Source organism: Aythya ferina, assembly GCF_964211825.1.
Source record: "Aythya ferina genome assembly, chromosome: 2".
Classification (NCBI taxonomy): Eukaryota; Metazoa; Chordata; class Aves; order Anseriformes; family Anatidae; genus Aythya; species Aythya ferina.
In genome coordinates this window covers 81,631,424-81,659,106 of record NC_140297.1, presented here as the reverse complement: position 1 = coordinate 81,659,106, position 27,683 = coordinate 81,631,424, and the positions used below count along the sequence as shown (strand labels likewise).

Sequence of the window (27,683 nt, the reverse complement as noted above, 5' to 3'; positions counted from 1 at the left end):
TCTCATTTAATATCTCTCTTGATGTACGGACCATATGGTGGAGAGCTCTCTATTTATGAGAGGGGTGTGCACGTTTCTTCATGCTTTTCCACTTATGTCAGCTGATTTATATGCAAATCCTAAATCAGATCTGTCGGCTGTTCCCGTTCTGCAGAGGAGCTAAGGTAGCGCTATGGCTAAAGTGAGAGTGGTATGAAACAGCAGTAAGCAAAAAGCTCTCCTGGCTCCTCCATTTGTTCCCCACATTTGCCTTGGCCAGTCTCCATGTTGCACAGACCCTCTGACCCCTTTCTGGTATCGTACCTCAGGCACTTCCCTAGGTCCTTCTACATAGTGTAAATACAGGTTAAAACCTGTATTTAGTGCAGTGCCTGAAAATAAAGTGTTGTATCACTCGGAGGGGTTTCAAAGGCCACCCATCTCTGCATGGATGGCTGGCGAGGTGGTCCTTTAGTGGGGCTTGGGGGTGCCACAGCACTGCGCACCCCAGCCAGCGTGGGCAGGTCTGGATACAGCTTGACTTTCCAGAGCAGCCCCTCAATAAAGAGATCGAAGGGACCGTTTTATTGAATAAGAAACAACAATGCTGACCTCTCGCGGCCACAGCAGCCGTTTGCAGCAAGGTGTCTCAAGCGGAATCCTTGCTCAGCATCAGCTGCCTGGCCCTGGGGCAGGTACCTGAGCATCGCCTCTTGGGATTCTCCCCGTGGGACATCACCTTCACATTGCTCCCAGCTCCACCCCAGTGGTCCTGGCTGGCTGCTGATTTTGGCCACAGCTCAGGAAGGCATCATGCTCAGGATCCATCTCGCTGATATGCAAGGAAATCAAACTAGCTGCATGCTTACACACTGAACAGTGACCAGTCGGGTGGACAGCAACCATAATACATTTCAGTGAGGCAAGACCCTGCCATGTATTTCTAAGCCATCGCCAGCCCCTGAGCCTACACAGTCCAAGATAGAATTGGTATATTTAAGGAATTTGCTTCACTTTAAGTGAGGTGTCCTGGTATCCTCTCTGCAGACTCATTTTTGTTTCCAAAGGACCAAGATCACCCTTGAACATCATTTGCCATGACCTGTTTTCAGTGGTCAGATGTCGCGCCTACGTACGTTATGGAGATAGCCAAAGAAAAGTTTATGAAACAATGACTGGACACCTAAAGCAAAGAGATGAGGTGCATTTAAGTTATCTGGTGAGGGGTGGGTGAGTCTGGAAAAAGATAAGGTTCACCTTCCCTTCCTCTTTCTGATCTGGATAAGAATCAGTTATGCCCTGAAGATTGCTTCACATCTGATTTTTGGTGGCAGTGAACATGTTCCTCATGTACCCAGTGGGGACAGGTGCAGGTCGGGAGGCTTTGGGCCAGGCAGCTCAGCACCTGAGGATAAAATAGATGCACAGCAGAGGCAAGGACCAGCACTGAGGGAGGGACAGTCCACATATTCCCTGGTTCACACCAGCGCTATTTGGCTTGCATTTATTTCCTTATAACTGCTTGCAGTATTTAAGAGCAGAAAACAACCTGCTTCTGATCTTAGGATGTCAAAAGTTGTTTCTGTGTGCTTTTTTTTTTTTTCATGACCATGATGAGAGGCACTCTGCACATCCAGCCCTGAGACAGCATCACCTGGAGCTGTGAGAGCTGGATCCTTGTGTCCTCGCCTCTCACCAAAGTCACCGAGACCCAAGGGACCCACATCTCCCTTAGTGCATGATGGATTAGCTCCCAAATGAGTACCTGCCGTGGGCAAGAAAAGTGAGTCACCCTGGGTGAAGTGATTTTTTTTTTCCTTCCCTTCTTTTTGGATGAGGAGTCTTCAAGAGAGGAATTTGGAAGCCTCCAGTCCCTTTCCAAAACCTTTCATTAAAACAGCCAATAAAAGCAGTCTCTGGAAACTTTAGGAGGCCTTTAAGAAAAAAAAAAATAAAAAATTAAAATTAAAATTCAGTTTTATTGAACAAATGGGCAGGACTGAAAATATTCAGAAAATTAAAATTAATTTGAAAATAATTAAAACTAAGAGAAGCTCAGTGTATGTTTCCAAGTCCTGGGTAATATTAAAGTAGCATTAAAAAATTGCAAAGGAAATTTACTGTGAGCAGGTGTTTGAAATAATTGGGGGAGAAAAAGGGTTGACTATTAATTAATGAAGAATTATGAATGTCCCTTGTTGGACTTTTTTCCTGTAGTCAACATATTTTTAACCACATGCACTTAGCGAACACATTTTAAAAGTGTGGAGTTGCTTTACAGACACATATAGGGAGCCGAGTGTTATTTTATCCCCATTATTTTACTTTTGCCAGTGGCATTTATTTAGCAGGAGCTGTTGAGATGACTGAGGTACTACGGCAAAGTCTTCCTCATCAGCTATAAAGCCCAGATGCTAATATTTTCAAGGAAAAAAACTCCTCCATGAGGGTCAAAAGCATTTAAAACTAAAAGAAACAACAGTTACTGGCTTCAGAAAAGCAAATGAAAAGTAAACATGGGTGCAGCACCTCAATAATCCCACATAACACAGTGTTACAGATAACATTAAGGACTGTTAGAAGACTTTTTCAGGAGAAAGGGAGGACGCAGCCTTCATGCAAAGGCCTCACAGCCTCGCTTGTAAGAGCAACCTCTTGCCTCCTAACATAGGACACACTGAGAATGAGGCTACCAAGCACAAGTTGATAGGATCGGTGGTTTCAGGGCTGCGGTGAGCTGGTGGTAAGAGGCAACAGCTGTGTGTCCTACACTCAGCTCTCAGAAAATTGTTTCCTGGGCTCTTTGCTCCCTCCAGCCCCAGAATCTACCAGCTGGGTTGTGCTGGCTTTGCTCTGTGTTGGTGAGAAGTGTGGCGCTCCCCCAGGGATGAGGGTAACTCTTTGGTCAATTTAACTTATAAATTAACCAGGGGGTGTCCTGTTGCATGCTTAGATCTTATACCTGGAAAGCTTGAAATTAAGTGGGACTTCTACTGTAAGAAATCAAAGCCAGTCCTCAAGTCTTAAAGCATGGTAAATGTCTCAAGTGTTGCAACCAGAGCTATGTATAAGGCTTGGAAGAAAAGTGCTGCCTACTGAATATAGCCCAGTGCCAGTGAGAGGTTGCTTCCTACTTTCTCATCCTATAACATTATTATTTTTTTTTTTTTTTTAACTAGATAGTCCAATTTGAGGTTAATTTAACACTGCAGGAAGCATCCGTTTGATTTCAGGCTGTTTTATTAGTCAGTGAACTAGGACATTGCATAAATGTGTTCCTCAGACAGCAATACTGAATAGCTAGCCAACAGTCCAAAGTGTGACTATTTAGGGAGACGAGACTGGCACCAGCTGCATTGAATGAATGAGCACTAGAAATTTCTTCTTTCCTCTCCACTGATCTGATCTGAGGACATGCAGCAAGATTTTGTCCAAGAGTACGCCAAGCCCTAGTGATTTGCAGAGAGAGCAGTGGCTTTGCTACAAGGGGTAAGTAAAGTACAAGCTGTGAGCCTGAGCAGACCTTTGGCTTAAGTATCTGCATTTGTTTCAATGGAAATTACTCTTTCTTTGCGTACCTAGAGACCTTCATAGCCAGTACCTGGCAAAAAGTCACTGTTTCTTTCTATTACTTACTAGCATAAATGACAGGCACATTAAATACAATAAACAAAAACCATGGAGTAAACAAAATCAGCATTTATTCCTGTCATCTGTTTACAAGGTTGCTTTATGTTTTTCACAAAAGAACACGTACCAGAGATACATGAGTTAATCTACAAAACCAGATGTGCAAGGAAAACGATACGGTACATGAAAATCCACATGCTGTGTGATTTAGTTCTCATACGCCTGTCATCTAAGAGAAGTTGCTGTGGGGTACACAAACATTAGTTCTGCCACACCAAAATGTGATTGCTAACTCTACTGACATAGCTAAACAACATATTTACAAAGCATTATATCTACCAGTCTTCATCTAATACTTGAAACAGGTAGTTAGTTGTTCAGCTATTAAGCCTTCATGGAAGGTGAAAGAGTCTAATGTCCCTAAATGGATTCATGCAGTGTTTAGTTTTATTCACATGAGACATGAGGACAAGTATATATCAGAGACAACAGAAGTAGGATGTGAAAATGCAGCATCCTCCTTGAAAGCAGGAAGGAGTTTGGAGCATCGGTGCTCATTCATCACCACTGTGGGCTTGACACGAAGCAGAATTACAATCCTTATCCCATATTAAGGCACCACAAGCTAAGAAATGCTCTGCTTACTGGTGAGGCCAGGGGAAGGGGATGGGCAGTTTTCAGATCCCCATCAGTGGCAAAAAGCAGAACACTTGCTGGTGGGGACCATTTTGCTGAAAGACACTGCCAGTAATATCAGCACTGAACTGAAGATGCTAAAATATCTTGACCCTTACTACAGCAATTTAACCACTGCAGAAAAATGTATCTTCACTGAACTACTTCAACTGCTAAAAAGTAAGGTTCTTTATATTTTAACTGCTGAGGACTAGGGCAAAGTAGTGTTGTGTTTTTTTTTTTTTAACTTATATTTTTATATTTTTATTTTTTGGTGAGGAGGGGAGATTAAACTGGGCTCTTGTGCTACTTGTATCTCAAAATGTGGACCAAGCGCTTCCCTTCTTTAAATCTGTGGAGCTGCACTGTTATTTCTGATAGGAATCAAGTTATAGAAGAGTTTAGCTTAGGCTTTAAGTTTATTCCACTTCTGTCATTAGAAGGAATATGAAAAAGAAATTAAAACGTAGCTTCTGTTATAATCTCCAGACCAGACTGTCACAGATTGCCAGCTGCTTACTCTATGAGGGTACTCAGGGGAGTGACTGGCTCCAGGTTTGCACAAATATGGATTTGATAGTATGGAAATATTTATGTGGTAGAGGTTTTTACCCATTTCATCGCCTCCAGGTTGTTCAACATGTAAAAAATTGTTGGAAAGCCACTAGCATCCCACCTTGAATGAAACAAATTTGCTTATAACTCTGATGCTAATATTAGACTACTCTAGTATATCCTGAGCAAAACTCTGAGGTTTTATCTAGCTGAGTCTCTCTGCTGTATCTACAGAATTAGGAATAACAGCATCCTAATTCTTACAAGTGCTGGACGAATTAAGTTGTGCTTCCCTAAGTAAAGTTACCTCCAAGACCATGGGAGAACTTGGCAGCCAGAGAGTGCCTTCAGCTCCCTGTGAATTCCCACAGGTCATTCCTGCAGAAGGGTTGCTGTGTAATATCGTTGCTGAAGTTGCCTGTGTGAACAGAAAGTTCTTTTCCTTGCTGCAGCCTAGCAGTGAGTCTGTATGCAAACTTGGGGTCAAGTCATCGCCTGATATAAATCACTGTGTTCCAGTGGTATGACCTCTAATTTGCACATCTGGAAGAATACAATGGCATACGCAGAACAAATACTTCATCTTGGCACTTTATCCCTTCCAACACAACTGATGTTTCCAGATCGTTCTGTTCCCTTGTGATTCTTGCAGAACCTGCAGCCGTCTCTGACTGTCTGTGGTTATAGAGCTGAATGCAGTAACTACAGCTAAAGTAAAGTGCCCTTCACACCTAAACCCGCTCTCAGGCACGGAAGTTCACAGTTTCCAAATAAAGTCTCTCAAACCAATATGCAACAAAAATGAACAATAAGCAAACTCACATAGATGCAGTTGACTTATTAGAACTTAACCAACTTATTATTACCTAGTAGAAAATAAATAATGATGTGTCAAAACAATAACTTATTATAGCAGTCTTTAGTTATTAGTCATTATAGAATATATTTAAGGAAAACAATCAACAACAAACTTACACACACACAGAACAGCATGCTGCTCAAAGTGCAATGAGACAGAATTAGGAAGGCACTAAAATAGAGCTGTGTCAAGTATTATTTAACTAAACTGCTACAGTCAGCAAAGATACAAACAAGCATCTCTGGAGAAACTTTTCTAAGGCACACCACTACACATGGTAATGATAATTATGCAGCAGTGTAATTGTTTTTTACCCTTAATAACACTTAAGATCTTAATAATGCACATTATGCACATAATGCTTGAAATCTAGAGTCTTTGGGGCAATAGCAAGAAGTATGCTTGGGATTTTTCCTCCTCAGCTGGACACCTGTAGTCCTGTGCTTGTGCCGGACATCAGTCACTGTAGACACTCGTGCAGTCAAACCACCCCCAACTGTCCCATCCCTGCTTCATCCCTTGTTACAGGAGCAGTAGGGCAGTTTACAGACAAGACTCAAGAATGTGACCGTCATTATCCATGTTAGTGACAGTGGAATTTAAATCCCTCGAAAATATTAGCACCCTGCCCAGTTGCACAAGCAAGGAAGTAGAGAGGTAGTCCCTCCTTGACTCGAGCCTTTCAAAAGGGCCTTCCCTCTCAAAGCAGGTGAAATATGTCCACCCTCCCTAGTAATTTATGTGTGTATTTCTGACAGAGAGCTAAACAGATGATCTCTGTGGCTGTGTGCAAGAGGCCACGTTCCCCAGTAGACTCCTGGAGTATCAGTGCCTGACTCAGTGCAACGCGCCCTAACATGTGGCTGATCATTATGGCATCACAACTCAGCTGCACAGATCTACAAATGATAAATTCTCTTAGTTTAACTGATCAACAAACCAGATAAGACTATAGTCACACTGTTATTTTAGTATAGTTACTAAGAGTCAAAATGACATGCAATTATTCATACTCATGTAAATGTCCACCACAGGAAAAACAAAATTCAAACCTATAATACTGGCACTGAAGTGCACAACGAGATCTTGTCATTCCAAAGTTAGCCTGCTGTATGTTAGTATGATCATTGAGTTGTTTACTGCACAAAAAGCTAACTGTTTTGAAGGTAGTCAGACAAGAGTGGGAATTCCAGCCTTAACAGAAAGGTAGCTTCTCTGTTTGCACATGGAAACTTGAATGGTGACTAAAAATAAGCAAACTAGTTTCTATCTCAAGGTCATATTCTGGTTTCCTTGCTTTGAGGCTGCTCAAGAGCAACATTCCCAGAGAGACTTCCATTTCTGCTAGTCAACATTTACTTCAGTTAAGACTACAGATAAGGATTTTGAGGTGGCAGTGCTCTACATGGTATCATAGTTACATGGTAAAACGTTGCGTGATTGTAGTAATGGTTCTCATCTACTTGCAACAACTATTACAACATGTCAGTATTTCTTAGATTTCACAGCTGTAAAAAGCCCTGCTTGTTTACAGAAGCAGTCTCAATAGATCTACTACAATGGCGTTAAAGCATTGGATCAAACTGGCTGTAGAGGATGTCGTGATGTGATGTCCCATTAGTGGGCCCCTTTTATTTCATATATGAGTGCTATTCAGAAAGGACAAAGGTATGAAAACAATGCATTGGGTAGTGATGAATAACGCTGTTGAGTTTTGTCTTTATGTTGATCCCCTTTAATAAAAGACATAATTCAAATATAAATATGTATGAAATGTATAGATAAATGTATAGATAAATATATAGATATCATTATGTTAATATGTAGTTTGATCAGAACTGGATTAATCAAAGAAAACCTAAAGGCACTGCAATATGTGAGCATCATGGAGTAAAATACTTGCTATATTTTGCATGTATGTAGTTCTGAAACCAAGCAGTCAGAAAGCCATATACAGCAGGGAATAATTCTTATTTTAACCTCGCAGCATAGGCCAGTAAGATTCAGATTCACTTAATGAAGAGCCATACTCAAACAATATCAGGTAAAGAATTCAGCTGTTTTGATTCCCATTTTTTTCCTTACTTAGGAGTCAGAAGGACTTGGTAGCAATATAAGAAATGAAAACTAGAAAAACAGAGGTTATGAGGAGCAGCTCTGAGTTACACTTGCATAGTGGAGAAAACATCCTGCATGGGTATGAGTGAATAGTGCCTTGTTTTCTTTCTTGTTGAATGAATACAAGAGTATTTAAAATGAACAGCAATTCATCAGACTAAAAAAAATCCTAAAATGCATCATGGTTGCAGCAAATCCACCTACCTGCAAGGAAAGCCTAATTTCTCACTTCCATTGGCAGTACATTATCATGGCTTTAACTTTCATTGAGCTAATCCTTAGCTCATTTTAGGATGACAGGAAAAACAAACTTCAAATCTACATAATGCAGCTTTAAATTGGCTCTTTGTTTGTTTGTTTGTTTTTCCTATTATTTGATTGCAGTGTCAAATCATTTTTGGCTACACATATAACACAGTGCCAATTTGCCTTCTGTCTGAGAAGAAACAGTCAATTTAACCTGATAATTTGAATCCTAACAAGCTTTGAAAAATAAATGACCCTCATGAAGGCAAGATAGAGAAAAGATTTTTGTGAAACCAAGCAAATGTAGCACTCCCAGACATGGAGAACGTGGTGCTCCAGAAGAGACACCTTCCTCAAACTGGAGAAATACTTTCCTTCTTTTGAGAGCTGAATAGAGAAGCAGCAGCTCAGCAATGCTGGGATTTATCCTGCAGCTAAAATGCTGTTGGTCCATTTAGTAAAAGACTCGGTCATGGCAGGGGGGTAAAGCACCAAGACTGCTGATATTTTCAAATCTCTTAGCAGCAGTAACCACACAGCAGCTTTTCTGCAAAACAAACAAAACAGGAATCCAGTTAATTCAGCAGTGTGCTTTTTTATTTGGTTAAGCGTTCTAGGACAACCACATGGCGGTTTCTTTGTGCATAAGGAAAAGAAAGCAGTGCTGAAGCTTCTTGCTCACAAAGGGTTCTTGCAGCCACCTTATTAAAAGACACCTTAAAAAGACAAGGCCTCTTTGTTAAGGGCAGAAAAGGCCCTGGAGGTCTCCCTTGAAATGTAGCTACTCTGCTTTTTTTTGCCACTCTTGTCATACAGATCCCAGCATAGAAAGGGAGGGTGCGAACCTCTCCATTTATTTGTGTTACCACTGCAAGCATTTATGATGCCAGGCCTAAATCAGCTGGCACTTGAGTGTATTATTTTGGGTTAAATGTGGCAACCACACTACTTGCCTGATAAAAATAGCTAAAGGGATTCTTTAAAAACAAAGCAGTGCTATGACTTTAGATCCACTCATTAAGTAAACTCAAATAAATGCCAAATAGAAAAACACTCTCAGAGGAAATACTGCAAAAGCCAAAAGCAGGTTTTCCTGCAGGTTAGATCATGGGTAAGTTACTACGTTACAAAATTATAAAAGGTTTATTTAAAAATAATTTTGACTGCCGCTGGACAGACAATTTATCTCGAAGATGATCTTGGTTGCAATAGAAATTTGTGTAATACGGTGCTTCCTGGTTGAAAGCAGGAGAGTTTTCAGCATTTGGTTGCTGTGCAGACAGCAGCTTGAAATGGCAAACACAGATCAAACAACTGGGAAAATCAGTTTTGAAATTTACTATGTAGAAGTGCACCAGTGTTTGGACCAAAGCTTCGTGTAACCTGTCCCAGCACCAGTGAAGCAGGGATGAATGCTGAGGATCACAGAGAGCTATTAATTCCCAGTGCATTCCCACTGCAGAAGGTGATGCTGGGACACTATGCATCAGGAAGTTATGGGGCTTCACAGGGCAAGCAGGAGATAAGAACAGAGCCTTAGCCTTCACTGACCCCCAGTGTACCATGGAAAGGCTGCTTCACATACTTAAAATAACTCATTTAAAGATAAGTAACTGGTGTGGGACTACACCACACTATTATAAAATCTGTGCTAATCCTATGTTTAGTCAAAACAGAACAAAAATTTCAACCGCTCGCAATAATCTGTCTTTTTTAGATGTTTCTGGACAAAACCCATTGCAAGTAAAACCCACCACATCTCCTGCCCTATTGAGTGGATGGTGGATGATGGCAGCACTAAAAACTTGCATGCGGTGAGAAGTGGACCACGTTTATTTTGGTATCCTGGTTGTTACGCATGACGCATGATTAAAAGGAAGTGGTTTTACAGTGTGTGTGTTCTCAGCCTTGTTCGCATCTTGACCCTCCACCGAGTCATGTCCAGAGATGCCCCCAGAAGCTCTGAGTGGTTCCCAAGGTCCTTCAAGAGAGGCCCCACCTTCTGTGGTAGTTTGTAAAAAGGGGCTGTGGGAATTGGTGTGCTGGTTTATGGAGATACCGCACTGCCTGAGGTAGCCGGATTTCGAAGTGGCTGAGTGAGCATGCTTTGGTCAAAGACCAGAGACACAACATGGGAGCAACTTTGCTGGCCACCCTGGGGGAGGTAGCCAAGCCAGCCTGAGAACCACGAATTAAGAGCTTGTTGATGAAAAGGAAAGGACAGGGAGCCAGAAAAAAAAAAAAAAAAAAAAAAAAAAAGGTCAAAGAGATGCTGTCAAGATCGTTCTGACTGCTACACACCAAAAGAGCAGAGAAGTGCCCTGTCAGAATCGGGTCCTCTAAAGTGTGGAGCAGCTTCTTTTCGGGGACACCTCACTTTTCTTTCAGTACAGTTACTGGAACTGCCCTGAGGGTCTGGCCCGGGCTTTTGCTAAAAAGTAATTACTTTTCATATTTCTACCCCTTTAAAACCATACTCCTAACCACAGCATGAAAACCTGAAAGCTTTCAACACTGAGAAGTTATTGGGTGAAATCCTGCCCCATGAGAGTCAGGGGGAGCATAACCATTCATTCCCTCTAAAATGGCCAGGGTTTGCAGCACATATGGCTTCATATATATGAGGGGTTTTGTACATTGCTGTGACTTGGTATAAGTGATAGGGCCAGCTTATATTTTGAATGCTTTCCAAACAACAGTGAGGATGGTGGTGGTGAATATATTTTGGCCTGTGCAGTTAGGACTGTGAGAGGTTTTCGGCCTCCCACTGATCCCTTACACACAGGGGTTATGGTATTTACGTCTGAAGAAACACTGGGGACCCTATACAAACCTTCTGTTTGGCAGCTCTTTCAGAGGGATTATGGAGCCGGGGGTGCTTGGGACACACAGGTGCCTTTAGCCTTCTTCTAGTGGAAAACAAAAAAGAAAGATAGTTGCCATTATCAGAGTATTAATTGAAGATCAGTCCCATTTTACCTCTAGTTAATATAATGGCAGAACACTGCAACATCAGCATGCTTGGTGAAGCTAGTTTAGAAAGTGCAAGAGGTACAAACAGAAAAACACCAGGGGAGGCACCACAAGGATGAAATGAGTTGCAAGGTTTCTATGAGGGAAGGATTTTCCCAGAAGAAAATTGGTGATAGGAAGCAGCATACCAGGTGAGCAGCTCGTGTCTTTGCAGCATTTGGAAAGCCAGCCTATTCTCCAGATTGCAGCAATCAGAGCTTCACTGGAGCAAAACTAAAAGGGTTGAATGCTATCCTATGAAATTCTCTAAAGTAGGTGACAAACTCCCTTATTTTTACTGTGTATGCTCATTTATAAATCTAATAATCTTATGGGCATTGTTGTTCTGGGACATCATCAAGATAATTGAATTTCAATGAAAGTGATAACAATTTATTTGATTATTAATATTTCCCATTTCATCCTATTTCTAGTTATCCTTACTTTGTGTAACAGGAATGTCTCTCAAGGTTAGAGCTGTTAGGATACTACTCAGTCCATCCTCCCCAAAACTCACACCACCTCACCAGCAGAACTACTATTGTTTTATTATCTTTGCAAACTTTGATCTTATTTTAATAAAATTGTTGTATTAATTAATAAGATGGTTTACTAACTCTTAATGATGGCTGCAGTTCAAAAGGCACCTTGACATATAAATCCTAGGTACTACAGTGGTCATTTTATTTAACATAGATGTGCTTTGCCTGTAAAGGAACAGTGAATATTGCACTTGAAACTGAAAAAAAAAAAAAAAAAAAAAAGAATAAATAGGAACCTGCTCAAAATGATCCCCCCTTGAACCACTAAACCACAGCATGGACTCAGTTAGATTCAGCCAACAGCAAGCTCATCAACAGTCTGAATCTTCCATACTTACTGACCACTTAAAAGAGAAATAATCAAAATGATTTAAAATCACACAGATTCTCCAACTCAGCCAAAAGGAATTTTTTGGGTGAACAATGGCTTTATTTCTTCTTGCCACTAAGCTGACTATACTTAAAGGGCAAGAAGGTGCTAAAATACAAAGATATGCACTGGCTGATGTTCCAAGCTGTACTGGGAAAAGTATCCCTTGGGAAGAGCTAGAGTGAAATCTAACAGCACTCATATAGGACTTGAGGACAGCCTGAAAGACTTTTCAAAGACGCAAGCAGAATCATCCCCAGCTGAAAAACTCCTCATATTACCATATTTCAACATATGGTAATTCTGTGTACATTATTTAAACAACCCTGTTTTGCTAAGAAATGGATCCACTCAGCAACACACACCAGTCCCATGATGATATATTTCTTCCCAGCCATGCAAGAACTGATAAGCAAGCGTGAGCATGCAAATTAGAACAGCTAAGTAAAAACAAAGGGACACACATGGCTCACAGTAGCAAGAAATACATCAGAAAGGTGGACTCAAAAACAGATGAGAAAAATGTCAAAGCAAATAGTGATATTGCAACATGAGAAGGCAATAGCAGATCTACAATGCACAAGGATATTTAAATTTAGGGACCTGAAGTCTGCAGTGGAGCTTGTGGTCTGATAACCAGGGGTGTTTTAAGGCAGCAGTTGCACTTATTCTCCAGCTAAAGGAAAACCAGAATGCTATTAAGTGTTTTTCCCAGAATATTACCATCCAACAATTGTCTCCTACAGCTCTTGTATTCTGCCATCATGCAATGCTGTCGTTTCAGGATGCTTCATGCCAGATGGCAGCTAATCCATGAAACCAATAACATGAAAGCAAAAACTCATTCACGTAGCTTCAGAGTACTTTATGGTCATAATGAACATCAATGAAGTGGCATTATAGTATTTTACATGGACATTAAAAACTTTGATAAGTCATGATAATTCTGCAGTGGGGCAGTATAAGTTATACAATTGTGGCATAATGGCATGGAACACAAAAAAATATATATATAAAAAAGACACAGTGATTATATACCATTTTTCCTTGATGAGAAGCTTCGAGATGAAATCTTTGGCCTGATCAGAAACACCTCGAAATTCCTCATCTTCAAAATCCCAGCTGCAGGCCAGAATATTGTTGAGGGTCTCATTGTCATCATCACCCAAAAAGGGAGACAATCCACTGAGGCTAAAGTAAAAAGAAATATGTTAAATCCTTCTTTGCCCATTTCTGCACATAATCTTTGATGTGCTGTCTGTGATCATTCTGTTACTCCTGGCTCACCTTGCAGCATGCTACTGTCTAAGAAAGTTTCCAGACCATTCCCACTTTCTCTTTTACTTATATTTTTTAAATAATCACCCTTTTTCCCCAACAAACCAAGCATTATTTTCTTTCATTACATTCTTTCATTTTCCAGACCACTGTCCACTCTTGTACACACCTACTGGCAGTTTATCAAGAGGTCTACATTATTCTGGAAGTGTAATGTCTAATTGCTCAAGAGAGATGCTCAATGGAACAAAGAAGAAAAGTTGGTGGTGCTTGAAAAAGGGGGGAGATTCCTGAATGTGGAATTTGGAAAGAGGCCTACATTTTCTATTCTGTCTACAAATTTTGTCAGTCTTCTAGTATAACAATCTATTTGGATGACTGACACACTTCAACCTAAAAACAGCATACAAAGCAGAGACTGAATCCTACTTACAGCATGTAAGCAATGACTCCTACACTCCACATGTCTGTAGGAAAGGAGACAAACTCATAATTCACAACTTCAGGAGCAAGAAATTCTGGAGTCCCAAAGTTAACTCGAAGTTTTTCCCTGGGTTTATATCTAGGCAAAGGAAACATTAACAAAGGACATCAAATACAGCTCTAAAGTTATGTTTTAAGTTGTCCAGTTGGATTTCGGAAGCATACAGGACATTCAGGAGGAAATCAAGGACAGACAGAGGTACAAAGTAATAATAAATGTAAACATATATAAGAATAAAAAATGTTTGCAAGCTTTATATCATACTTCAGGACAAAAACAAATGGCATAATAAAGGAAGAAATTCAGATTTCAAGGACTCCTCAGGGAGGCTGTTATCATCCTTTCGAACCTTCCCCATATCATAGACCTGGGATTTTTAGACAGTGAATTATTCACTGAGGTATTGGTATCTTCTTAAACTAGAAAGTGATATAGCATGGTTATATTGTAACAGCCTTTGATGGCCTCTTATACTCTCTTTTGAAGAACCTCCTAACACTGGGGGCAGGAGACCAGACAAGAGTCATCATCTTTTTTGTCCTTTTCAGCTGTTCCGATATACTTATATGTGCATGCTCGATCAGAATCAGACATCTTTCAACCTTTCACCCAAAAAAGACTTCAGAACAAAACTTTTTTACTCAACTTCAAACATTCCATATTAAAAGATGTCCCTAGTTAAAAGATCCATACATAAAAAGATCCTTGTCCCAGGAACAGCAGGAGACCATTGTGTGTCAAATGTGTTGTTGCAGAGATGTGATACTTTTTAAGTTGTTTCCTAGTTCATTTACAACTAGCAAGAGCACATGCACATACCTTCTTGCCAATCCAAAATCGATAATTTTTATTTGATTTGCAGCTCGGTTCACACACAGGATATTCTCTGGCTGCCAAGAGAAACCAGAAAACACTTCAATGAGAAACAAGTATGACAAATTGGGCTTTTAGCAAACTGCAGCATGAAAAAAGCATCTTTTGCTTTCCTCCTTGGTCAGATTTCTCTGCATGGGTACCCCCCTGCTATCACATAGCAGTCGAGGTTGGGTGTTCTGTGCCTTGTAACTGCTTCTTCTCCTTGGCAGTTCAATTTGACATAAGGCAGCAGTTCAGATAAAGAAGTCATTAGGGAAAGTGGGGTAGAGAATGCAGACTTCCAAAGGGACGTTTCAGGATGCTGGCACTGTGGTTTTACACACCTTATTAAGCTGACACTGTAATTTAAAAAAAAAAAAAAAAAAAAAAAAAAAAAAAAAACACAACAACACCTTTTACAATTATCTTTTAGCTTTACGTTTCTGAGTTCATGCATATTGTGGCAGTAACTGATTGAACACTGGTCTGTTATGCTAGCCACATCAACTTCACATTTTCATTAGATATTATAGCAAAAGGTGGGATTCACAGGTTAAATCCCTCTGGATTTTCACATGGCCAAGTGTAGTTCTTCATGCTCTGGCAAGAATCCACTGGCTTCCTAGAATTTGTCCAAATTCATATAGAAGGGACTGAGAATACAATTTGGCCAATTGTCTTTGAAATGTAAATACCTAAAATAGAGTCTTGTATTCACTGCCAGCAGTTTTATAGCTACTCTGTCTTGTTGCTCTTTGAGTCCTCTTTGAAATAAAACAGCCCTCAACACTTAAAACATTAGTTAACCTTTGTCACCATTACTAATTCTTTTTACATGTAGGACTTTTAAACACCATATGTCCATATTTTCTGAGGTCCTGGATGATTACGGTCAGAATGAATTTCTTTCAATTTCAAGCCTTCTTCCTGAAACTCATGAGAAGAGAGGTCTCTGGGAAGAATTTCTTGGACTGTATACGTGTCTTTATGTCAGCAGTTTGACCTCATATTAAAACTGTGCCATCTCCAAGAACATAATTAGCATGCCCCAAAGAATTTTGTAAAATTTTCTAGTTATCAGTATGTTTATAAACAAAGAGAAAAGTGAATCTGGTCATTGATCAACAACTGAAGCAGATCCCAACAAACATCTGCTCATTTGCTTAACCAGTACTATAATATCAACACTAACAACATTAAAGATGTACTATGTTAACTCAGTTATTACAAGCCAAAAACAGCGGTTGTAATAAAAATCCCACCAATGAGAAACCCCTCTTGAGCACTTTTTGTTTCTTTTTGCTTTCTTGTAAAGCTCAGGGATCATTAGGGGGCTTTATAACCAGCCATAAAACTTAAGACATCATCCCCTTTTATTCCTGCACTAAATAATGGTAAGAAACATATCTTTTATTTGATAAAAACCTGGTATAAGGGAAAGATGCAGCTTAAATGTCCAGCTTAATGAAAAATACTGTTACAACATACTTTCTGAGGGGCGACAGTTAATCATTAGCAATCAACCAGTGTAAGAACATGCAATTGTGAATTCATTTTTGGAAAGAAATAAGGGGAAATTTTGTGTATACAGTTAAATAGTTCACAAAACTAAGCAAGCTCCTGATGGAGAATCTGCTACTCTTTTCTGGACTTTCAGCTGTACTGGTAGCTATTGTTAAGTCCAACACAGAGATGCCATATGTGTTCCATCAGCCACTGACTGTTTTTTATTGCTTCCATTTTAGCAAATATATTTTAATGTATTTTCCCTCAGGCTGGCTATCTACTGATGCTGTTTCACGACCACAACAGTGCAGCATAGACCTTAGAAAGATATGTTGGGTTTTCACAGACCACAAATGACCCTTGAACAACCCTCCACTCACTCTTGTCTGGGCTTCTACATGGTAAAAATGCAGTTAATTCCCATGGTTGATGCATAAGACAGAGATCTTGTGCAGCTGGATTAAGTAATAGTCACACAATATCTTGAGATCCAAATATCAAAACTGAAAATAGCAAGTTATTGTAGCCAGTTGCTGGATTTCTGTAAATTAATTCCGTAGAAAACTCAAGAGCTATAGGGCTTGATGACATGTGACCACATTTCTCATCTAAATTACTTACCCCTGTAAGGGTTTAACTAATGATTTAAGTGTGGTTAAAGTAAATACCCACCAGTTTAAGGAAAGAAGAATAAGGACTTTTGTTGTTTCTGCCATGGGAATTTGCTAAGCTGTATAGCCTACCCTTAAGAAAGACAATTTCTACAGCTGTCATTGCACAAAACAAACATGTCAGTTCTCTACCTTTAGATCCAAATGAAGAATGTACATTTGGTGCATGTACTGAATTCCCTCGCAGATCTGTTTTATGAATGAAATAGTATCCATCTCTGTCAAATTGCAGTTCTCATCAATAATTCTGTCAAATAATTCTCCTCCTTCCACACTGATGAGAGAAAGACAATGAAGCGGTGACTAAGCCCAAATCCAAACCCATGTAGTTACAGTAATTCATAATTTATACAATTGACTATTTTAATCATTCACAGTCAGGGAGGTTTGCAATATGAAATTGTACTCTGATCTCAACGTTATGAGTACTGGGTTTTGATGCACATTGTCCTAAGCTTCTTCAAGGCTTGAGAGCCCAGCCTCCCATCCATTGAGATATGCCATCTTGGGATGTAATTTTGTACCAGTGGAATTAATGAAGTCACGTGGAAAAACAAGACAATATGCTAGACAATCTGCATTTAAATACTTGGCCTTCTCCCTCAGAGTTTAAGGGGAACGCGATCCAAAATCTCAGGGTGAAGCAACCAAAAATCAGTGAAAATGACTTTTTAATGTCTTATTACATTTCAGAATGTCTCCAGGTTACCAATTCATATCTACACAGACTTTTAGCTTTGGTGTTATGCTAAACATGTAGATCAAATTAATAGGACTACATGTATATGAGAATATACTGAAGAGTCAAGATCATATGACTTCTAACCTTTTCCCATGTATTTCATTGTTTTAATTACATTCTTTTTGGCTTCCTTGAAACATTTTTTTATCTTGACTTTAAGCCAGCAATTTTGAGCCCAATTAGCTCGATAAACTAGCATAAAAGCCAGGTTAATCCTTTTGGGGACCCAATATAAAGATTATCTGCTATGTGTACAGTTGGTTCCTCTTCACTGTAAGATGTTTTTTCATCTGCCTCACAGAACTGGAGATATTCTGAGATGTCTGTTTCTTAGCTGACACAAAATACCACATGAAATTAAAGCGAATCTATATAGCAGCTCTTTAAATGGGGTAGTGGTTTTAAAGCACCGGTAGTGTGGACCTTCACTTGAAAAAAATGAATAAATGGTTCCATGGACAACTTTTTCTTGAATTCTTGAATTTTTATTTTTATTTTTTATTCCTGGGGACATCTTTTATATCTTTTCACCTGTTAGAAGTCTTATATCTAATATCAGGAGAAAGTAAGGAGGAAAAAGATAATTCCAACAAAAGTAGTAAAGACAGAAAGGGAAAGAAAAGAACACACTTACTATTCCATTACTAGGACAATATCATTTTTGGATTCAAAGGCATCATACAGCTGTATGAGGTTCACATGATTCAGCTGGTTCATGACACTTATTTCGTTCTTCACTTCATCCTGTAAAAAATAATGAGTACTGTTTCAGAAGCGTTTATTCTAAGAAAGCTACATGAACCAGGACATCATCAGTTTGAACCAAACATCTACATTATCTTCACGTTTTCATTCATGGCACCCATACCCAGGGTTTGCCTTTGATTGCTCCAGCAGTGGTAGATATCTCTGGACTGAACTCATAGCTTGAACATGGGACTGCTTCAGTTATATATTAAGAGAAAAAGGAAGGGGAAAAAAAGAGGGAGAGCACCGATGGGCAACCGGTGTGTTCAAAGATATATAAAGAAAAGAGAGAAGTGAAACAGGACTTGTTTCAACCAGCTGTAGGTATCAAAAATCAATATGTGTAAGAAATGTCCAAGACAGTCCTCAAAACCTCCCTTTGCAGTCAGGGGAGAAAGACTGGTACCTCCATTCAGCCCAACTATTTTACATGCTTTGTAATGATGCCAATCTCTCCACTGACTATAAGGGGATTCTCAGTGATTAGCTTGGCCACAGACAGCTTAGATAGATGGCTGAGACAAATCCCACCCTTGAATGCCATTAATGACACAGCTGTCATGGAAAGGATGCTGTGCATGTCTTTCCTGTGAAAGCAAGCCCCAGATGGCTATGAGGTTTGCAGAACAGGCCAGACCTGTAGCTGAAGAGCAATGTGGGGATCCATTAGGGAAAAAAGACTCTACCAACCTTCTCTTTAGCACCTCTGGCTTTTATAATTTTGGCTGCTAGCTTGAGACCCGTTGCTTTTTCTTCACATTTGTGTACTTGACCAAATCGCCCTCTAGGAAAAGAAGGAAAAAAAAAATCATCCAGTGGTGCTGATGTTGGTCCTGAATGTAAACTAGGTTATACACAACAGAAACGATCCTCTCCCTAATGAGCTCCATGTCAGTTGCTCTATCATTGCTATTTTGTTGTGTACATTAAACTTGTTACTACTCATTTAGGTGCACCAAAATCACACTGTTTTAGCTGATATTCCATTTGTATGATTCAGTAATACTTGCTTCATTACATCTACAAGATTTTAATATGTTACGAGGTATCCCAGGCAAGCTAACAGCCATACATACTGTAAGAATAATAACTCACTTAAGTGTACAGTCTGCCTCTCTCCATGTCATCATTCTACTCCAAGGGAAGGATGTGATTTCATTAGCAGCTGCTAAGACCATGCTGCTATCAGAAATTATATCACTCTACCCTAAATTATGTCATCATGAGAGATCAAGAAACTCTCATCAAGCAACATGGCCTGACAGATTAGCTTTCGGATCTATCTGAAAACATGCATGTATTTTCAGGGATGGGCTGTGCTGATGGGGAGAAACCTACATGTCTCTACATTCTGCTGGCTGCAATGTGAACTACTACAGCAACATAGGAGCACCATCACAGAGCCTGAGGGCAGCTGGCTGACCTAGAACAACACCAAATACAAGCCAAGTCTGGTGGTGCCAAACCTTCAGCCAAAATTTACTCACACAGTAAAATCAGCCTCCTGTTTTCATTCCTCTCTAAAGTACTGTTAGAGCTTAGATTTTCACGACTTTGACTCTAGTGAGGTATGTTGCTTCCATTCACCTCCTGGGGTGTTTGGCTGTAAATTTTTGCCTTGCTTTTTGTGTTGATTGGGTTCACTTGACTTACCCTCCCAGGATTTCATTCTTGTTGACGTTATAATAACTGCTGATCCCCACCCTTTTGGCTGAGACAATCCGGTGATCAAACGGTGCTGGTGGAGTAGAACTATCATCTACAAAAGAAAAAACAAACAGCATATAAGTGGTCACAAGCAATGCCCATATATGTCTCATATATTTTAGTCCCTCTTCCCCACAAATAAGCTAAGAACTGAATATACCTACTGTAAGTTATATAGATAGTTCTTGCTATTTAGAAAGTGTTTTACTCCAGAGCTCTGGTTCAGAAAACAGGGTGTTGTAATTGGGAGCTACCCTATCAAGACAAGCACTCCTAATTTAGTTAGCATTTTCTGCATTGTGAGTAGCAAGAATAGCAAGAGGCAAGGCTAGACTAAGCCTGTGTAGCTTTGTGCCCACAAAGAGCCTGAGCAATTTGCTTAGAAGTTTTGCAAGGAATCTAGCTTTTTCTCTAATCAGATTCTTTTTTTCCCCAGGGACTGTTAATAGATGAGTATGTACTGTAACTCTCTCTTGGGGAAGGAAGAGAGAATGAGATCTCCTGCAAGCCCAGCTAGAAGAGGTCATTTCCCTTCATGGAAACACCTTATGGTGTTCATAGTGCAGAAATCCCTTCTCTACTGACAATCTGATTGACACAACTTGTCATTTTCCCCAACATGGTCATTGCCTTTAAAGATTGGGTCTAGAGCTTGTGAACATGTTGGAGTTTCATCCTGGCAGGTAGCACCTGGGATTTCCACTATGGCTCAGGGCCCAATGTGGTAGGACACATACTGCTCTGAAGAGTTTCTGTGCTTAATAAAAGAAAGCAGATAAAGGCTGAAAAAGGACAGAGGGAAGGGATGGTTTCCCAAGATCACTCTGTAGCAGCTACAGAGTGTTAACACAAATGCAGATCTCCAGTATTATTGTTCAGACCTTCACATGCTGGACCATTCTGCCATCCCGATGTCAAAATCCCTGCTGGAGACCAGCCCTGCATGCCTAATTTCTCTTTGGATTTTTTGCAGGGTGTTGCCATTTCAATTTCATACCCATGTTGTTTTTCATTTGATTGATATTCCCAAGAGCGACCTTTGGCTGACCAAGGTGACAAATACTTCTTCAACTGGTTGGGAGGGCTAGAGCCACAGTGTTTCAACATGAGCTCTCTGGTCTGGAATGCTGGCTCCCTTTTGTGTGGGTCTTGTTGAGCAATTTTAAACCGGTCATTACTCCAGCGAAAATGATTAAAAACACAAACAAAAAACCCATGACAGCATGTAGCTGGCAGGAACACTTTGGTCATTAATGTAACAGTGGATTGTCCTTATTCACAGTGAACGTCCATTTTTCCAGGACACCAGCTGTGTACCTAGATTTTTTTTTGACAGTATTAATAACTTACATGGTCAGGAAGTTAGTTCATGGTCAAGGAATTGTGAAAAGCTGGGACTCCTGGAAGTTTGCCATCTAATTGGGATTCTACAAAGCTTGAATTGCATGTCCTTGAGTATGAGCCTTTGCATGTTACTGAGACCCAAAACTTGCCCAGAAAACCTTTATCCTACAGGAAGAATTTGACCATAATGGCACAAACTCCAAGAGCCCCAGCATGTAAGTGACAGAAGAATGTGGGTTTTGGAAAGCTCACCTCTCAAATGTTAGCAGACTTTGGTCAAGGAAGTGCTCATTTAAAGAGGCTAGATTATGGGCCAAAGTTTTAACCTTTGAGATTTTGTCAGTGACAAACCCTTGGTTTTAATTTTCCTGCACACCAAAGGGAATTTCTCCCTACTAAAGAATGTCCTGCTCTTACAGATGAAAGATGCTCCAATAGAGAGAAACTATCATTAATGCCACCAGTAACAATTTACAAAAGCTTAAGACAGATAACGGAGTTCACAGTTTTAGTACACCATCTCTTACTTCTGCTACCAAATCTAAGAGCCTAGCACAGACATCTAATAACTGTTTCCTTATTCCACTCCACCCTCTACTCCCAAAGCAAAGAAATTCATTGTGTCCTATGCGTGCACACACACATACATAGAGCTTCAAGTGCATCAGGCCACCACCTCATGTTCCATCATTTCATACGCAGGGATAAGCACTGAAATCCTCAAGCAAAAGGCCTAATGTTAGAAATCTCTGCTTCACTCTGCTCCAGAGTTCATTGCTTGAACACCATTTATCTGACTGTTCGGCAGCATCAGTCAAGCTCCCACAGAACAGTCTGTATTTCTTTATTGTATAGACTGCAATTGTTCTCAGTTCAGATTGCAATGGTACTAATAGGAGAATGTTGGTTTTGCAGTCTAAGTCCAGAACATTGTAGATTCTGTGTTAACACATGTTCTTAGTACTTCCACAGGTCAACCAGTTTGACCACATATGATGTAATTTCTCCCACCACTTTATATCTACAAGTTTTAGCTCACTGTTATTAAAAGAAGAGGGAAAGAAGATGGTCATATAATAGTGGAGTAGTTGTGGGAGAAGTAAATCAGTTGCTACTAATTTCTGTCAGAACAGAAGCCTCTAAGAAAAGATGAGCCAACTCCTCAGGCACTAAATTTTGGTATAATTTGATGCAAGCAAACAGAACCGGGGTATTTCCCACCAGTTTAGGATGTGGCCCATGAACAACTGCTTCCCATTGCAGTTACCATGCTCTTCTTTTCCCCCTAATAATTATGATCATGATGTCATTCCTTTTTACAAATGTCTTTGTCACCACTCTCAATACCAGTGGAATCAAATGTTTGGGTTTTCCCTTTAGGACTACTTCCTGTAAGAACTTTTTTTAGTTTTACATATGCCACCAGCACTTTCTGCATCTAGCCTGCTCTGTTGTCATCTTTGACTAGGCCTTCAATGTTCACCCGACGCGTACTGCTACTACTACGCTCAAATTGGTGAGTGTGCTCAGTGACTGAACTATAATTTCCTGTACCTTTTCCGCAGCCTTTACACCTGCAAGGACAAAACATGGCATTAGAGTACAGTACACATAAAGCAGAACAAATTTAGAAATATACATGAAAAACGCACAGACACATATTGCATTAGGCTATTTTGTGTTACAGTATAAAATAATAAGGTCAAATAAACTGGTTTAATAGTCACTTAGAGGAATAAAATGACCTCTAAGTAATTGTGACAGCAAAATGCTTGTCCATTACTGAAATGCCCGCTTGAATTCTACTGGTTTTAACATTTGGCTATCAATCTCACCTTTAAAGCAATGGGAGAGGACTGGGATTTCATTCTGTTCATATAGGTTCCTGAGAGCTTAAACTGGTTTATCCCTGAAGGGCTAAATATAAATGCAGCACAGAAAGAATTACAGTAAACAAGTTTATCAGTTTAATTGCCTGGGCAAAGTTTCACAGTTTTATATTACCAAGTAAGTTACTAAATGTCGTAGTAACTTAATTACCAGTTGGTACGTGGCCTAACCTAACCTTACTTTGCTCACAGGTTACACGATGCTGCAATGTATAAACATGGCAGAGTGGGAGAATTCTCCTCAAAGATTAAGAATAGCATCACATTTCCCATCGTCCTAACCTTTCTCACAAGCAAATCATCACAGCACACTGCCAGTACCATAGATTGTCTGTCTATTCTGAGGGTATAATTTCAGTTTAGAGATTAGATCTCAGACAGGTAAACTCATTTTACACTTTTGCATTAGGCTGTATTTTCACCAATGTAAAGCAATTGTAAAACTTGTATCTCTTAAGAATGTATAGCCTAAGTTTCAGATCTTACCTTCCCTCTGTTGCCTCTTCATCTTGGCTTTGTCCTGCCTCATCTTGATTTGGAGAAAGTGCTGGTGGTTCTTTATCCTCTTTTTCATTCTTATCAACAACTCCTTCCCCTTCATTCTTCCTCTCTTCTTGTTTTTCAGTTACAGACACCTGATGTTCCTCCTTCCTCTCCCCATCTGCTGGGGACTCACTTTCTATCTCCTGCCCAGTTATCCTTTGACAAGCATCATCAACAGCTTCTTCTTCTTGCTGCCTTTCTGTAGTGGAGGATTTCTGAACAGAGCTCCTCCTGTGTCTGTTACAGCTTTCAACAGCCAAATTCTCTTCCTTCTGCATCCCTTCAGGATGAAGTCTGGGAGGATCCATTTGAAGCAGAACAGAACTTTCCCTCTCGGCATTTTCCTTGTTGAGCTTATCAACTTCTTCTTCATGAGAGCAGGACTGGCTTTTCTGGATGGCCCCCTCTGTAAGTAAACAGATCAAGAAGGAATCTGTCAGTAATTCCCTGACAGTCAGTAGTGGTATTAAAGTAGGAGTTGCATGCTCAGCATAACTTCCATTGCTTTTTGAACTAGGCACTTGCTTTCCTCTCCTACTTTCATGTTCAACGTAAATGTCTCATAAGCAAGAGAAGAGTTATAAGCTTCAGCAGAGCACTTTTTCTTTAAAACTGGATGTCATGGGCCACAGATTCTTCTCTTTCAGACATAGCACTGGAAAACATTTTTCTCACTCAAATTTATTATCAGGTTAATAAAGCCTTTATGCAAAGCACTTACTTGAGCAGTTTGCCACTATGTGCATAGGCACATGACAAGTTAAGTTTCTTGGATGTGATGGCAATGTGATGTTATTTGGACAATTCTTACCCATGCTGGTGAGCATGCACGTAACCCAAACAAGAGCTGCTCAGGTGAGTAAGGGCTATTTGTGTGAAGAAATAAGGGCTCTGCAGCTGTACCCTTATGACAAGATACTGATCAGGAAAAAAAAAAAAAAAAGAAAAAGAAAAAGAAAAAAAAAAAACATAATAAAATAAATTCTAACCTGTTGAATCTGGAGGTTTCTTCTCTTTTATAGAATTTGTTCCCGTCTCACTTAAATGTGACTTTTCTTTGATGTCCTGTGGAGAAGGCAATGGATATGTTAGTGCATACAGTGTTCATGTTGCATTGTTCCTCATGAAGCTGCAATCTGATTTTTTTGGTCAAATCCAAATACTCTGTGATCTAACTCATGCTCCTCCTGTGAACAACAGTGCTTCTTTTAATCACTACCAAGCTGATCAGCTTGGTACTGGTGTAAAGCAGGAGAAATGATCTCAGTTGTAATCAATATCATTGTTGGCATAAAAACAGCCCAGAAAAGATCAGGATTGAGCTTCAGGGACTGAAAGAAAAGCCTTCCAGAAATGAGCTGTTACCCTGCACTAGCTTTTGCTGTTAAAACTGGGTTAGTTAAAAGAAAACTAGAAATATTTAATATTCTACTAAAATTTTTAGTAACAGTCTTACTGACATATTGCAAAAAGACTTTTGCTGTTAATCAACGTCTGGTAACAGCATTTCTAATGATCCATTAATTTATTACAGGCTGACCGAAACACTTACCATGAATCAGAGTGTATAAACCATCCTGTCAGCTTTACAGTGTTACCTTATCTACATTTTACAATGCTACAGTGACATCTAGAGGTGCTCTATGCTTAGCCAACTCCTTAAAAACTTAGCTATTACTTCTATGTTTGTCCCTATTTACAAATATTCCTCTGCCATTTGCTCAGTGCGTGTTTTCATCGGCCACTCCTTGATGTGGTAGGAGGGTGACCAGTGCTTCTTTTCCACCTACCTTCTACCTTCTTCCTCTAACATGACCATGAAACTGGCACCATTATTAGTAGTAACAGATCCAAAGGGTGTGAAAAATGCAGATACCTCCAAACATTTTCCAGAGAGACTACTTTCTCTCTTTGAGCAGTGTGGTACATTTCAACGAAGTACACAGGGGTAAGGCACTAAATTTTGAGTGTTTTAATCATGTAAGCACTCCCACTGCTTATTCATATTGTACTCTGGGCATGAGTCAGTCCTGTTACTAAACACATTTCTGGTAATTTCTCTGCATTTTTATGCTTTTTTAATTTTTTATTTCTTTTAATTTAATCAAGCTATGCAGAAATTAGGCATGAAAGAAAACACCCTGAGAAGCAAAAACAGTTATGAAAAACTGGATAAAACTGCATGGAGGGATTTCAGCAGGACTTCTTCAGAAAATCTTAATCTGCAAGGGACAAAGAAACTGTACTGTGAGCGTGAGAGTTGAGAATGACAGTTCTTTGGGATGCAGTCGGTCCCATGAAGGTGCAAGCTGTAAGATGAGAAAGGTCTAAATACAACAAGCCAAGTAGCCTTGAAATATAAATCGGAGCCTTGTTCACATGGAACTTAAATATAAATGTCTTGGTTCCAGGTGGATCACAAAGAATCAGCCAATTCTGTTTTTCACAGTGGAAAGCACTGAAAGAGGCACGGAAAAGCCTTGGACTTATTCATCCTGCAATGTGACCGCAATTAGTAATGCACTCGGATTCCTGTAAGTATGTCAACCTCACCACACCACTGAGGACATCAGCTCTGATCAAATACAGTCAGCTGAGCAAATAACCAGAGAAACGGCCTCCAAGCTCTTTGATGCATGGTGCCAGATTTCACTTCTGCATTCAGAATTAATTGCAGGCACACAGTGCTTCCTACTCAATATTGCTGTAGTTTGCAGGTGTGAAATACGGAAGCCAGCTTTTGAAAGTCCACCTAGTGGAACATTGGATGATGCTGAATATCTGAAACTGCCACGGTGTTACATAAATTACTACAGTGTTTATTCAAGCATCACTTCTGATCTCTTATATTTTAACAGCAGAGGAGGAGCTCATACTAATCCAAATTAGAAAAAGAAAAAACAAACAAACAAACAAACAAACAAAAACAAAAAAAAAAAAACACAAATAAAACATTTACCGGTATTCTTCAGAATTAATCAAGGCAAGTATTATGCAATAATTATAGGTCCAGGAGTGCACCAGAATAAGAAAAACAAGTACAAGGACTAGATATTTCACTGATACAATCTGTAGACACATCAGTGGCCTGTCCATGCACACTCTAGTTTTCTCCACACGGAGTGTTTTTGCTCTTTGTAGCAGCATGTGCCTTCAACTTGTCAAATCGTAGTCCAGCAATAAAAATACGACCTTCCCCTCACCCTTTCAAGGGAAGAAATAATGAGATCACACCAGATCTCTGAGGACCTCATCTGAAAAGCGTGGGGGTTGCTGGCATCCATCGCACCTGCCTGTTCTTCGTAACACGCTTCTTCCTTCAGTCTGGGTACAGCTAAGGGTCTTTTTAATTTAATCCTTATGGAATTTTATTTATTCATGCATTATTCTTCCTGAAATTTGGTTACATGTGACTCTTTTCAGTCCGTACTTCCTAAAATTATGTGAATTAATACTCTCAGTGCAAATTATGCCTCCACCCTATTATTTTCCCATTCTTTAATGACTCGAATATACACAGTGAGGTTTACGGCATTACAGGTATTTTTCCTACTCATACAAGCCTGAATCTTTTAATGAAGTTTTCATTTTAATTCCAGAAAAGGTTAAATATTAAAGGTTAAATTGTCAGCCTACAAAATATACCAAAGCGAAAAAGTGTCTGTACCCACACAAGTTGGCATTGTGTATTCAAAAATACATTTTCCAAACTTAATCATACTCTTTCATATTCATATTTCATTGCTAGACCCTAAGTAAGAGAGAGAGAACGAAAGCCCATGTGGTGATAACAGAATAATGTAAAATACTCTGGTGGCTAAAACTCCAGTATAGATCACAGAAAAAAGACACTTCTGGCAATTATTGAAATTTACTTTAGAAAGTATGACATGAAACCTGCAGAAATTAAGCAACAAGCAATCATAAGTAT

At 39.7% G+C, this 27,683-nt stretch overlaps 1 protein-coding gene across 4 annotated transcripts in view; it reads right to left on the bottom strand.

Annotated features, from left to right (window-relative positions):
- Positions 1 to 3,658: 3,658 nt before the first annotated feature.
- The window catches only part of MYLK4 (myosin light chain kinase family member 4), a 31,815-nt gene continuing 7,790 nt past the window's right edge, over positions 3,659 to 27,683 (bottom strand). Inside the window, exons 2-14 of one of the 4 annotated variants that reach the window (XM_084508145.1) lie at positions 24,742 to 24,817; positions 23,696 to 24,158; positions 22,875 to 22,894; positions 19,923 to 20,028; positions 18,960 to 19,053; positions 18,157 to 18,266; positions 16,913 to 17,054; positions 14,568 to 14,638; positions 13,698 to 13,826; positions 13,025 to 13,177; positions 12,590 to 12,662; positions 10,896 to 10,971; positions 3,659 to 8,609 (exon numbers count right to left, since the gene is read on the bottom strand). In XM_084508145.1, coding sequence (XP_084364271.1) covers positions 10,924 to 10,971; positions 12,590 to 12,662; positions 13,025 to 13,177; positions 13,698 to 13,826; positions 14,568 to 14,638; positions 16,913 to 17,054; positions 18,157 to 18,266; positions 18,960 to 19,053; positions 19,923 to 20,028; positions 22,875 to 22,894; positions 23,696 to 24,158; positions 24,742 to 24,817 — 1,485 coding nt within the window. In that variant the 3' untranslated portion in view covers positions 3,659 to 8,609; positions 10,896 to 10,923. Of the gene's footprint in view, positions 8,610 to 8,629; positions 8,779 to 10,895; positions 10,972 to 12,589; positions 12,663 to 13,024; positions 13,178 to 13,697; positions 13,827 to 14,567; positions 14,639 to 16,912; positions 17,055 to 18,156; positions 18,267 to 18,959; positions 19,054 to 19,922; positions 20,029 to 22,874; positions 22,895 to 23,695; positions 24,159 to 24,741; positions 24,818 to 27,683 lie in introns of those variants that run through there. The other 3 variants (XM_084508147.1, XM_084508146.1, XM_084508148.1) reach the window with 3 other exon arrangements.